Source organism: Dryobates pubescens, chromosome 27 (assembly GCF_014839835.1).
Source record: "Dryobates pubescens isolate bDryPub1 chromosome 27, bDryPub1.pri, whole genome shotgun sequence".
In the NCBI taxonomy this organism is placed as follows: domain Eukaryota; kingdom Metazoa; phylum Chordata; class Aves; order Piciformes; family Picidae; genus Dryobates; species Dryobates pubescens.
Window position 1 is genome coordinate 897,681 of NC_071638.1, and position 14,365 is coordinate 912,045.

General features: G+C 45.2%; 1 protein-coding gene across 1 annotated transcript in view; it reads right to left on the reverse strand.

Moving 5' to 3' along the window:
- Positions 1 to 14,365, reverse strand: part of PACSIN2 (protein kinase C and casein kinase substrate in neurons 2) — a 66,461-nt gene that overhangs the window by 14,436 nt on the left and 37,660 nt on the right. The window contains exons 3-5 of the mRNA XM_054173950.1: positions 3,970 to 4,126; positions 3,060 to 3,295; positions 2,165 to 2,320 (exon numbers count right to left, since the gene is read on the reverse strand). Coding sequence (XP_054029925.1) covers positions 2,165 to 2,320; positions 3,060 to 3,295; positions 3,970 to 4,126 — 549 coding nt within the window. The remainder of the gene's footprint in view (positions 1 to 2,164; positions 2,321 to 3,059; positions 3,296 to 3,969; positions 4,127 to 14,365) is intronic.

A 14,365-nucleotide genomic window follows, 5' to 3' on the forward strand; every position in this document is an offset into this window, starting at 1 on the left:
TTTAGGAAGGTGGTTGACTTGCTGGAAGGTGTCCAGAGAAGGGCAACAAAGCTGGGAAGGGGATTGGAGCACAGCCCTGTGAGGAGAGGCTGAGGGAGCTGGGGTTGCTTAGCCTGGAGGAGGCTCAGGGGTGACCTTATTGCTGTCTACAACTACCAGAAGGGAGGTTGTAGCCAGGTGGGGGTTGGTCTCTTCTCCCAGGCAACCACCAACAGAACAAGAGGACACAGTCTTAGGCTGTGCCAGGGGAGGTTTAGGCTGGAGGTTAGGAAGAAGTTCTTCACAGAAAGAGTGATTTGCAATTGGAATGGGCTGCCCAGGGAGGTGCTGGAGTCACCATCAGTGGAGGTGTTTAAGAGGGGACTGGATGAGGGACTTTTTGCCATGGTTTAGTTGATTAGAGGATGTTGGGCGATAGGTTGGGCTCGATCTCAAAGGTCTTTTCCAGCCTGGTTAATTCTATTCTATTCAAAGTGCATTCTATTCTCATGCCCACAGTACTGATGTTAGGTCACAGTAACACTCATCTAACAGAGCTGCAGAAAGGTTACAATAAAGTTCTCTCTGGCTTTTTAACAGAAATCATAGCAACTATTAATGTAATACTAAACATAACCAAAAGGAGCCACAGTAAATCAGAGCATGCAGTCTTTCAAGGTACAGGTCTCTTATTTAAAGACTGCCAAATAATTTCAAAGTGTAATAGTTTCAAAGTGTAATTTAAATGGCCCCCTGTGAATTATGACCAAACCCCCCCAAACACTGTATACATCTCTTCAAGCACAAATTGTATACACTGGGAGATCAGTTAATACATTAGAACCTCAAACTCTATGCTAATTTACACCAATAGGCCACAGCCAGGACAAGCTTTAAGCACTTGTCTCATAGCCTCTCAAGTGAAATAACTCAACCATCACTACTAAATGTGTAGAAAAGTTGGAGCAGGCGCAGGGAATGGCCAAGAAAATAATCAGAGGTCTGGGGCACCTCCCCTGTGGGGACAAGCTGTGAGAGTTGGGGCTGTTCAACCCAGAGTAGACAAAGTTCTGGGTAAATTTTATAGCACCCTTCTAGTATCTATAGGAGCCTACAAGAAAGCTGCGGAGGGATTTTTACAAGGGCTTGCAGTGACAGGATGAGAGGGAATGGCTTCAGGCTGGAAAAGCATAGATTTAGACTGGATTGTTAGGAAGAGGTTCTGTACAGTGAGATTGGTGAGATTCTGTTGCCCAGAGAAGTTGTGATGACCCCTGCTTAAGGCCAGGTTAGACAGGGCCTTGAGCAACTTTTTTCTGGTGGAAGCTGTCCCTGCCTATGTCTGTAGCAGTTTGGGCTGGGTGCTGTGTTCATATGAGGTGTACTTCCTGTGTCCAAAAGTCCAGCCCAGAGGGGTGGACACAGGAACCCAGGTATTTTGTCCCATAATTCCCTGCATCACTCTAAGATCCCAGCACGGGGTCTGGCACTTTCTCTTTCTTCCCTCTCCACCATCTGGTAACTTGGGGGAGATGCCTTCCAGCCTGGCTAGGCCCAAGGCCGGGGGGATGGGCAGTCTCAGATCTGGCCAGCTGAGACTAGCCTAGCACTAGAGTGGGGTGGCGAGGGGGGGGATGAAGGAGCCCTGGGTGTACCCTCAGGTGGGGATGGGATATTTCTGGTTGTGCTTTTGGGATCTCTTTTGTCACTATGCTTCTGGCTCTCTGTACACATTCACCGCTTCTCATCGAAACTTTCCACCACTTTCGCAATCCGTTTGTCTGAGCCGTTACTTTTGCCCGTGGTGGGGAGGGGGTCTGCCTCAACCCGTCACAACGGCACAGTGGTTGCAACTAGGTATCTTTAAAGTCCTACCCACACCATTCTATGATTCTATGAACTCTGGCCTAGAAGTTTGCTATCTTAGTCTGCTTCCTTCTCTGCTGCAAGTACTGATGCGCAATACAGGCAACACGCTATCCCTTCTTCACAGAAGACCCTGACTGCAACATATGCTGTGGAGAAGGCTCTAAATTTGTGTATAGGAGAGTAACTGAATCAGAGTTGCACTGCAGCCCACTGCAGATTTAGGAAGACCCAGAAAAAAAAGAAGGCATTTTAACTCTGCACATATGGTGTAGGTTAAAAATACTGCACATTAGCAGTACATTAGAATACACTATACCTTTAGCACATCTTGTTTGCTTTTTTCCACTTTGTCTTGTAATTTCTTAAGCTGCTCAGGATTTAGTGCTGGGTCAGCTTTGCTGTTTGTTTCTCTGGATATAGCCAGTTTCTCCTCTTTGCAAGCTGCGTGGTATGCTTTCTTTGCAGCTTCCACCTGCAAGGTGAATTTGAATCTTTGCATCTCAGACGGTTTGTACAAGAGTCCTCAACTGCATTGTTTAAGCCTTATGATCATGTTGCAACAAAACAAACTGTCAGGAGTGGTTTTCAGCTGTTCTTTTTGAGGGGGACTTTGTTATTTCAGCCAAGGAATGAACAATACACAAGAATCAAAGTAAGGCAATTGTAGCACTTATGAACCAGCATTCTCTCATCATACAATAAATCTCATTCATACAGCTTAGAGAAGCATGGAACAGAGTCAAGAAAAGGTTTACAGAAAGTGCCTAACACAGCATTTTTTCCTCATGTCCATATTCTCCTGCTCCCCTTTCTCCTACAAGCCTGTTATTTAAGAACAATGTTGCATGACAAGGAAAAAGCCCAACAAAACAAAAACCAAAGCAAGCAAGCAAGCAAACACAACCCACAAAACAACACTTTCCCCTTCTCATTCATCTCTTAGAGCAATTCATAGTTTTGAAATGCATGAAATCAGATACTGTTAAAATGACAGCTTAGATTCCATTTTTTCCAGATTTCACTTAAGTCATCAAGATTAGGAAACACCAAGAGAAAGAACTGCACTTATTTTCAGAAGAGGACAGAAAGCAAGAGATCTCTTTGAGAAAGCAGGGTCCAGCAGAGAGAATAGGGAGTTTACTCCCTTATAGAGACCTGAGACACTAATGTATGTTAACACAGGATATCTAATATGCAATCTACTGCTGTACCTCTTTCAGCTTTTTTGCCCAAGGTTTCTGAGCTTTCCTAAATCCATCTTCTGCTTCTTTGGTTTCCTTAAATCCTCCCATCATTTGCTTATGAAAGGCTTCCTTCTGCCAGTTCTTGATTTTTTCAAAGTCTTCATTCATCAGTGAACCTTTTACTTCTAGATGCAGTTCACTCACTTTTTCAGCTTCTGACATAAAAGCACACCAAGCCCTTTCTACTGTTCCATACTGTGGGCCTAAACACAACAGAAAGTGTCATTCTCAGTAACCATCACCCACATGGAACTTAAATTCCCAAGAAGCAACTGAAGCTATTGACTTGTAAACAGCAATATCGAAGCAAACCTGGAAGGGGAACAGTTTATTTTCAGATAAGTTTAGAACATTACACTTTTACACCAGAAGAAAGAATATTCATTTAGCCTGGCCTCCTTCTCCCTGCACCATGATTCTCAGTATTCTACCTGTGAGCTCCAATTTGAGCTGCCTCCAATTTCATGATGTATTTTTTCAAGCATGGATAACCAGGAAGAGACAAACTATTGCAGACTCTATTAAAGTGGCATCAGATTAACCTTCCATTAGAGGACTGTCTGGCTCTTTTAGCGCTAGTCTTTCCACCACAGCCTCTGACCCCTTATTGTTCTGATACATCGTTCAAACTGTGCTCTATACAAACTGTATTTAGGAATACCAACATTGGAGGCAAAAAGGCAAAGGGGCAGGGCTTGCTTTGTTTGATTTTAATCAAGAGAAAGTTGGTCATCGTTAAGTTACGGAGCCTTTCGCGGAGACTCCCTTCTGGCTAAAACGCACACAGTTTCCCCTCTGGATTTACCAAACCAGAGACATACATAAATATTTTTTCTATGTGACAATTTTTTCAGAGTTCAAAGCCACAGTGCATTACCTTTTTCCACAAGCTGTTTCCACCTTTTTGCCCATTCTGTAAGCTGTTGAGCATAGACCTTCTCTATTCGTGCCCGCTCATGAATGCAGTTCATAAGATCATTGCAAAGTCTGTGACCATCATCGATTCGTTTTACTGTCCTCTTGTAATTTCCAACCTGTAAAGAGACAATACTTAATCATTCCTACTTGAAAGCTCGGAGACCAACATCAATCTCTTAATTAACATGAATATTGTTACCTAGGAGCAAGAATTAATCACAGCATGAGGTATTTTTTAACTCATCTTCAAAGCTAACTCAACAGCACCACAAAGGCTACAAGTGCTGTAAAAAGAATTACTACAAGTGGAAGCTTCATTATATTTTATTGGTCCTGCAATGTAATTATGGATAATCATCACAATTGTTCTGAGTTATTACTGCTTGGTAATGTTTTAGATAGTCAAGATATTTAACACAAATACAGCACTTCCCTCTTCCATGCTTATTATTAAGTACTTAATAACTTAATTCTATGCTGTGTTTAATCTTTCAGGTGTAATAAAGCTGCAAAGAGTATTGCAGTATCTCTATCAAGTGGAGGAATAGTTTTAAAGAGTGTAGTATAAAACAGCACAGCCAGTCCACAGAGCAGAGATGGGAAGTGCCCTTTGGTACAGCTGTGTTTCACTGCTGACAAACTAGACAACACCAAAAGTATACTGTAGAATTTAACATGGGACGATATGGAGAGCAAACAATGTGGAGTTCCTGTATCTAGAACTAACTATCTAAAGAAAAAAACCCCAGAACAATAGCTTCTCAATGCACAAGCTACAAAAGGTTGAGGATATGAAGAAAAATGCACATGATATGTAACAAACAAATTATGTAACTGACATCCTCCTTTCATTTTTGTGTACACACCAACACAGATAACTAAAGGAAGAGGGGGGCAGGGGGGAAAAGTCTCACACTACTCTCACAGTAATATTTCCACTGATTTCAAGGTCACTCTCACTCAGGTTGGCTTGAGTAAACATTAAACAAGACATAAGAACTCAGTTTACAGGATTTGCACGGCCTATTAAATGTCACAGCCAGTTTCTTATCTGCCCTAACCACCTGACTGAGCAATAAAGCAGCAGATTAAACATTGAAATACTTCAAGCATGTTTGTAATTTTTCCATTGGACTTGTATCCAATTTGTAGTTTAAATACAGGAATTCATCCAACTTTTACATCCATGTTTGTTAAGGGTTTTGTCAGATGTACATGTGCTGACCGAAACTCCTCAAAGTGTATAGGGAAATACTATAAAAAGGTGGTGGTGGGGAACATATTAAGTGCTGGAAAAATAAGTGACTATGCTGATAAAAATATGTTAGGCTTCTGCATTCATTTAGACAGTGGCCTCAAAGCCATGGGTGTTTTTCCAACAGATCAAAGAAATTTAGGTAGCATTTAAGAAAAGCAACTGGAAGCAGTCACTGATATTTCTGCATCACGTACAAAAGCCTGAAACGAAAGTCCTAATGTAACTGAAGAGATATGAAGCTCCCAGCCACTACAAACCTCACACCAAAACCACAGCAGTCAAAGCACATTTCATCAATTAACAAAAAAGTATGAAAATTAAACTCATTTTCAGGAGAAACAAAAATTGAGAGGTAGACAGTTAAAAGAAAGCTGGGGAGGGGACTATTTACAAAGGCAGGTAGCACTAGGAAAGGAAGCAATGGTTTTAAACTAGAGAAGGGTAGATTTAGATTGGACATCAGGAGGAAGTTCCTCACTCTAAGGGTGTGAAACACCGAAACAGATTGCTCAGGGACCTGGTGGGGGATCCGTCACTGGAGACATTCATGGTCTGGCTTGATGGGGCTCAGAGTAACCTGATCTAGCTGGGGATGTCCCCACTTACTGCAGGAGGCTGGAGTAGACAACCTCTAGAGGTCCCTTCTGACCCAGTGCATTCTATGATTCTATGAAACCAACGCTGTACGCTAACAAAGCATTAACAAAAGAGCATTTCAAAGAACACTTTCAAAGGCCTCTGTAATGAAAATCATGCATCTGCTCAAAAGTACTGCAGCTGTAGGTTCACAGTCAAGCAGACTGTTAAAACAGGTTATGCTAGCTTGGCACAACTGCTGGAGCCTTGTGTTAGCACCAATTTGTGTCTCCAGTTATGTGCACAGGGATTTATGGCTCCAGTAGGAGCATTTCCTTTCATACATTTTCACTATTAAATTAGCATTTTAAATGCTAACAATGAATGGGAGCTGGCTGCCTCACGCTATTTGTTTTGCCTTCATTTTTGTGTTGTCTGAGCAAGCTCTGACCTTGTGATAGTATCTAGCAGTTTCCACATCTCAGGCAGGTATTTAGAGAACGCCATTTATCTTACCTACTCTAGTCTATTTGCTATCATCACATAAAGCCACCTGGGAAAAGCTGAATACAGACCACAGGGAATTCACCCACACTCCCTCCTTTTCTACAGGAGGATTGAAGGAACCTGCACCATAGTTTAGAAGCAGTAAAAGAACCAGGCCTACACTACTAGAAAACAACCCTGAATTCCAAAGAAAGCCTTTCATATATAATCAAGAAAAGACAAAGTTTGCTTATGTGTTGGTGTGGAGAGGCAAAGAGACTCAGTCCTTTTGAATAGTCCCGTGTTGTGAAACGAGAGGCACAAACGAGGCCAGAATAGCAACAGCTAGGCTATTGATTACATAAATAAAGTGGATGGATCAGAAGGGGAGAGAGAGAAAACAGAGAGAGAGAGGAGAGAGAGAGAAGAGGGAACGAAGAGGAAAGGAATTTTATTACCACACCCCTCACCCCCCGCCAAGACAGTTTGAGTCTGTGGAGAAAAGATGCTGCAGGAGATATTGGGTCTGTAGAGAAGGGGTGCTGAGGCTTTGGCTGGAGAAGAGATGTGGTCCTCTGAGAAGCTTCCTCAGCTCCATGAGTTGCAGCAAGCGGAACTTAGGACACGGAGAGAGGGTTCAGTCTGCTTCTTCCAGGCTCCATGGCCTCTTTTCTCCGGAGCAGCCTTGTCCCGGGCTTTTCCTTCTCTCCTGCTTTCTTTCTCAGCAGCATTGTCCTTCTCCTCTGTTTTCCTTCATCTGTGTTTTTGGTTCTCCGTTTTTCTTCTCCCAAGCCAGTAGTGGCTCAAGTCTTTCATACAGTTTTTTAGTCCTTAGCTATGATTCCAAGTATTGTCCCTCAGGAAATCCTCCTTAGGTAAGTATCCAGGTATCGTTCCCCAGGAAATCTTTCTGTGTATTCCTGTGTGTTTGGGCAGGGGTCTGGATGGAGGGGAGGGGGCCTCCTTCTCCATCTACCTGCCCACACACTCATTACACACCAGGAAATAGGAGGTGAATCCATTGTCTCACCATCCTCCCTTTCCAGGGTACTTGATGGGTGGAGATTATCTTGTCTTATGAATATTCCCGAAGGTGGCCTTAGTCCATTGTTGTGAGGCCACCTGTGGTCCAGTGAGCACCTTCCGAGAGTGGCTCTGCCCAACACACATCAGCTGTTGTCTGGGCAAGCAGCAAGTGATTTTATCTTTGTTGAGTCACACCAGGAGAGACAAGCTTTTAGTCTCTCACAGCTTACAAAACGGTAGTCTAAAAGTATGTTAGAGATCCCATTCCAATTCCATGCTCTGAGGCACGGTAGAATTTTGGAAATAGACTATTTTCCTGCATTTCCTGATACAGAACCTAAGTTGGATACTTAGTATTTCACATTTTTAAAACCTAGCAGTTTAAAGTTGCATTTTAAGTTATGGACACCAAATGACCAATTTTTTTCTTGGAAGGTAGAATGTGCTGTAAGAGACAGACTCAGAGGTACAAGAGAGCATAGGATATTTAGACCACAGAGCCAAGTGAAGGGAAAATAGAACAGAATAGAATATAGACCAGACCAGACCAGTTTGGAAGAGACCTTCAAGATCATCGTGTCCAATCTATCATCAAACACCACCCAACCAACTAACCCATGGCACCAAGCACCCCATCAAGTCTCCTCCTGAACACCTCCAGTAATGGTGACTCCACCACCTCCCCAGGCAGCCCATTACAATGGGCAATCACTCTCTCTGTGGAGAACTTCTTCCTCACCTCCAGCCTAAACCTCCCCTGGCACAGCCTGAGACTGTGTTCTCTTGTTCCGGTACTGGTTGCCTGGGAGAAGAGACCAACCTCTGCCTGTCTACAAGCCCCCTTCAGGTAGTTGTAGAGAGCAATAAGGTCACCCCTGAGTCTCCTCTTCTCCAGGCTAAGCAACCCCAGCTCCCTCAGCCTCTCCTCACAGGGCTGTGTTCCAAGCCCCTCCCCAGCTTTGTTGCCCTTCTCTGGACTCGTTCCAGCAAGTCAACCTCCTTCCTAAACTGAGGGGCCCAGAACTGGACACAGGACTCGAGGTGTGGCCTAACCAGTGCAGTCTTTATGCAGCCAAGGAACTACTAGATTAACTATAGATGTTAAAATAACCACATTAAAAACCTATAAAAACACTACAGACACCCTGAATTCTGAAGAAAACTATTACTTAATGCACTCTTTTATTCAAAACTATTTGCTCCAATCCCTGAGTCTGAAAGAATTCCTCTTCCTCTTGCTCCCAAGAAGTGTTTGAGCTAAAACAAAAATTATGAATTCTTTTGTTTGTAGCAAGTGACCAGAAAAAAAACCCCCAGCCCTGTGTTTCTTTGTTTCAGGCAGAGTCACCTTCACATAATGCCTTGCAATTTTCAGATTCAGTACATGAACGTAGGACTTTGCTAGTTAGAAAGACTTTGTGATCACGATGAGCATTGGGGTACCACCCAGCAGACAACTGAGACACAAAGCCATTAGCTTCTTCATCCCTCAAATGACATAGTTGTTTCAGGATGGTGAAGTGTGAGAGTGTAACATTTCTTCCAGTTGCAAGAAGAATAGAATACATAGAATAAACCAGGTTGGAAGAGACCTTCAAGATCATCGCGTCCAACCCATCAACCAATCCAACACCGCCCAAACAACTAACCCACGGCACCAAGCACCCCGTCAAGTCTTCTCCTAAAAATGAGAGAGACTTAAATACTGTATCATGTTGTGGGTTTAGGATCCAGGCTTCACCCACCTGACAGAAACATTATTACATGGTAACAAATTCAGTTGCTGTTTACCCTCAGCTGCCAGAAACACCTCAAAAGGAAATCAAAGAATGGTAGGGGTTGCAAGGGACTTCTGAAGATCGAGTCTAATCCCCCTGCCAGAGCAGGATCACCTAAAGCAGATCACATAGGAACACATCTAGGTGGGCCTCAAAAGCCTCCAGAGATAGAGGCTCCACCACCTCTCTGGGCAGCCCAGAGAGTGCTCCATCGCCCTCAAATTAAAGTTCCTTCTCATGTTTAGATGGAACTTCCTACGTTCAAGTTTATGCCCATGACCTCTGGTCTTGTCTGGGGGACCACTTGTCTGGCCCCATCTTCCTGACACCCATCCCTTAGATATATGTAATCACTAATTAGATCACACAGTATCACAGTATCACTAAGGTTGGAAGAGACCTCAAAGATCATGGAGTCCAACCTGTCACCACAGACCTCATGACTAGACCACGGCACCAAGTGCCACATCCAGTCCCCTCTTGAACACCTCCAGGGACGGTGACTCCACCACCTCCCTGGGCAGCACATTCCAATGACGAACGACTCGCTCAGTGAAGAACTTTCTCCTCACCTCAAGTCTAAACTTCCCCTGGCACAGCTGGAGACTGTGTCCTCTTGTTCTGGTGCTGGTTGCTAGAGACAAGAGACCCCCTGAACCTCCTCTTCCCCAAGCTAAACATTCCAGTCCCCTAATCATCTTAGTGGCCCTGAGCTAGACTTTCTTTGTCCTTATCGAACTGCAGTGCCCAGAACTGGACACAGTCATCCAGGTGAGGCCTCACCAGGATAGGGTAGAAGAGGCAGAGAACCTCCCTCAAGCTGCAGGCCCCACACTCCTCTTAATGCATCCCAGGATGCCCAAAGGGCCATGAGGGCACACTGCTGGCTCACAGTCATCCTGCTGCCTACCAGCACGCCCAGGACCTTATCTCCACAGAGCTGGTCTCCAACGGGTCAGCATCCAACCTCTAGAGTTTAGTTCTTCAAACCACCACTATGTGGCCATGTCCTTGATGCAAGCAGTGAACTCTGTAAAAAATTTAATTCAGTTTGTCATCCTCCCTCCCCTTTATTGAGTTAGCCACCAATTTCCTCTTCCACACTGCAAAAAATACTGAGCTTTGCTATTATATAATTAGAATGAGAATTAACCAGGTTGGAAAAGACCTTTGAGATCATCAAGTCTAACCTATACGCCTCACTTGATCTTATTTTGCCCCATTTATCTCATACAGGCATTACAAACTCCCTCAGATCTCCATTTGCTTAATCATTTTGCACATTCCTCCTTTTGGTATTTCCTCTCCTGCATGAACACAGCAATGTCACCTCAAATCCTTTGTCAAGTATAAGACTTAGAGAATCTGTAACAAGCAGAGAAGAAGAATAGAATAGAATAGAATAGAATAGAATAGAATAGAATAGAATAGAATAGAATAGACCAGAATAGACCAGACCAGACCAGACCAGACCAGACCAGACCAGGCCGGAAGAGACCTTCAAGATCATCGCATCCAACCCATCAACCAATCCAACCCACCTAAACAACTAACCCATGGCACCAAGCACCCCGTCAAGTCTCCTCCTGAACACCTCCAGTGATGGTGACTCCACCACCTCCCCAGGCAGCCCATTCCAATGGGCAATCACTCTCTCTGTGTAGAACTTCCTCCTAACCTCCAGCCTAAACCTCCCCTGGCGCAGCCTGAGACTGTGTCCTCTTGTTCTCCTCACACAGAGCAGAAACTAAACTAAGTCTCATACTAAGACTGCTTTGCACAGCTCATCTTTTCTCCGTTTAAAAGGGCATGCAGGTCATGGCCTGAGTGGCCATGGGACTCTCCAGAGGAATACAGCCCTAAGTCACTTTTGTGTCTGTGTCTCCATTCATGCTGTCCATCCTGCTGAACTCTGTTTCTGGTGGCAATAACAATGTGTGGTCCAAGTTGAGCCCAAGTCGGACCTGGAATCAGGTCCATCATGGTTGGACGCAATGATCTTGAAGGTCTCCTCCAACCTGGTCTATTCTATTCCATTCTATTCTATTCTGCTCTATTCTATTCTACTCTGTTCTATTGTATTCTATTCTAACTGCACTTTGAATACACCACAGTTTCTTTGTGTACATGGGTGGTAGGTGAGGGACTCTCTTTAGGGTCAGGCTTGAATCAGCTGCAAAGTTCACAACCAGCAGGTTACCTCTGCTCTAGGAGTTTGTCTAGTCCCAGCTTCTGTCTGTTTACACTTGCTATGCTAAATGCAATAATTTGAAAGGTAGCAGAATGAGATCCAAGGAATTTTATTCCATATTTCATCTGCTGATTATGTTCCCTATGGTGTGCCCCTTTAAGTCATTCTGTCTTTCCCCCACTCCTTTCCCCTCCATTTTCGAACTAATTTCCCTTTTCTTGACTCTCTTGCTCTCCTCAGGCTCTGTGGCTCGTTCTTTCCATCTCACACAAGCACCCTGTGATGAGGCTGTTCACACTGTGTAGCTGGCAACCCAGTCATCCCTCCTGTGTGACCACCAGCGGACTAACGTAACCAAGCACTGCCAGCGATACTGATCTTTAGTGTGAACATTTAAAAGCTCACAAACTCATTATTTTACAATTTCACAAGACTAAACACAAAGGGAGAGCCTTAAATTATCTAGGCTCTTTTACCTCAACAAATAAACTTTTTTTCATAGCATATTCATAGAGTATCATAAAAGTCTGTAAAGAGCAAAACACACTTAGCAGGTTTTTCTGGTACGCTAAATGAAAAATAAGGATATTTATTAGTTAGCAGCCCAGAAGGTGGCAAACATTCAGCTATTACTAAATTCATAGTATCAGTCAGGGTTGGAAGGGACCACAAGGATCCTGGAGAAGAGAAGGATCAGGGGTGACCTCATTGCCCTCTACAACTACCTGAAAGGTGGTTGTAGCCAGGAAGGGGTTGGTCTCTTCTCCCAGGCAACCAGCACCAGAACAAGGGGACACAGTCTCAGGCTGCACCAGAGGAGGTTTAGACTCAAAGTGAGGAGAAAGTTCTTCACTGAGAGAGTCGTTCGTCATTGGAATGTGCTGCCCAGGGAGGTGGTGGAGTCACCGTCCCTGGAGGCGTTCAAGAGGGGATTGGATGTGGCACTTGGTGCCATGGTCTGGTTATGAGGTCTGTGGAGACAGGTTGGACTCGATGATCCTCGAGGTCTCTTCCAACCTTAGTGACACTGTGATAATCTAGTTCCAACCCCCCTGCCATGGGCAGGGACACCCCACACTAGATCAGCCTGGCCAGAGCCTCATCCAGCCTGGGCTTAAACACCTCCAGGGATGGGGCCCCAACCACCTCCCTGAACAACCCATTCCAGGGCTTCACCACTCTCATGGGGAAGAACTTCCTCCTCACCTCCAGCCTGAATCTCCCCACCTCCAGCTTCATTCCATTCCCCCTAGTCCTGTCACTGAGATCCTGAGAAGTCCCTCCCCAGCCTTCTTGTAGCCCCCTTCAGATACTGGAAGGCCACAATGAGGTCACCTCGGAGCCTTCTCTTCTCCAGGCTGAACAGCCCCAACTCCTTCAGTCTGTCCTCACAGGAGAGGTGCTCCAGTCAGTAAATTCTAATACATCCTGGTAATTGTTACAACCACAAATATTTCATGAGTTTTAAATGCCTGGAGTAAGATTTTATGTTAACTCTTTTCACAAGCTTGCCTAGCTTGCTCGAAACAGCCAGCTTTTATGAACTGCAACCACTGGCAAGAAAGTCACTCACCATTGCCTACAACAAGCAGCTTTAAATGTGTAAATATGCACAGGCAGGGAACACCACAATAACCACCTCTGAAGGCTCACAGTCAGACCCATGCAAATGGATGGCCGATGTGGGGACACACTATTTTCAGCATTCCATTTAGCCATGAGTGCAACTTCTTTCCAGCTGCATTAAACAGGAAGCTTCCAAACATTTCAACCACCCTTAACATAATACTGGGAGGGTTTTGTAGAGAAAAAGAATTGTTTTGCTGCATAATAATGATAATAAACCAGGTTGGAAGAGACCTGGGAGAAGAGATCAACCTCTGCCTGTCTACAACCTCCCTTCAGGTAGCTGTAGACAGCAATAAGGTCACCCCTGAGTCTCCTCTTCTCCAGGCTAAGCAACCCCAGCTCCCTCAGCCTCTCCTCACAGGGCTGTGTTCCAAGCCCCTCACCAACTTTGTTGCCCTTCTCTGGACTCGTTCCAGCAAGTCAACCTCCTTCCTAAACTGAGGGGCCCAGAACTGGACACAGGACTCAAGGTGTGGCCTAACCAGTGCAGTGTACAGGGGCAGGATGACCTCCCTGCTCCTGCTGGCCACACTGTTCCTGATGCAGGCCAGGATGCCATTGGCCCTCCTGGCTGCCTGGGCACACTGCAGGCTCATGTTCAGTCTACCATCAACCAGCACCCCCAGGTCCCTCTCTGCCTGGCTGGTCTCCAGCCACTCTGACCCCAGCCTGTAGCACTGCATGGGGTTGCTGTGGCCAATGTGCAGAACCTGGCACTTGGATGTGTTCAATCTCCTGCCCTTGGCCTCTGCCCATCTGCCCAGCCTGTCCAGGTCCCTCTGCAGAGCCTCTCCACCCTCCAGCAGATCAACTCCTGCCCCCAGCTTGGTGTCATCTCCAAATTTACTGATGATGGACTCAATGCCCTCATCCAGATCATCAATAAAGATGTTAAAGAGCATGGGGCCCAGCACTGATCCCTGGGGCACACCACTGGTGCCTGGCTGCCAGCTGGATGTGGCACCATTCACCACCACTCTCTGGGCTCAGCCTCCAGCCAGTTCCTAACCCATTGCAGTGTGCTCCCATCCAAGCCATGGGCTGACAGCTTGGCCAGGAGTTTGCTGTGGGGGACAGTGTCAAAGGCCTTGCTGAGGTCCAGGTAGACCACATCCACAGCCTGACCCACATCCACCAGGCAGTCACCTGATCATAGAAGGAGTTCAGGTTGGTCAGGCAGGACCTGCCCTTCCTAAATCCATGCTGACTGGGTACACACAGAGACCTATGATTGCTAGCTCCATGCAAGTTTAAGTTCACATATATAAATTCAAGAACATTTGTTGCAAGAAAAATCCCAAGGATGCTCTTAAACCCACAAAAATCAAAAGCCAAACAGAGCAGTAAGCAAACACCTGGCAATATAAATGGAGAACATGGTATTTCTTAATGTTAGCAGAAAACAAGAGCA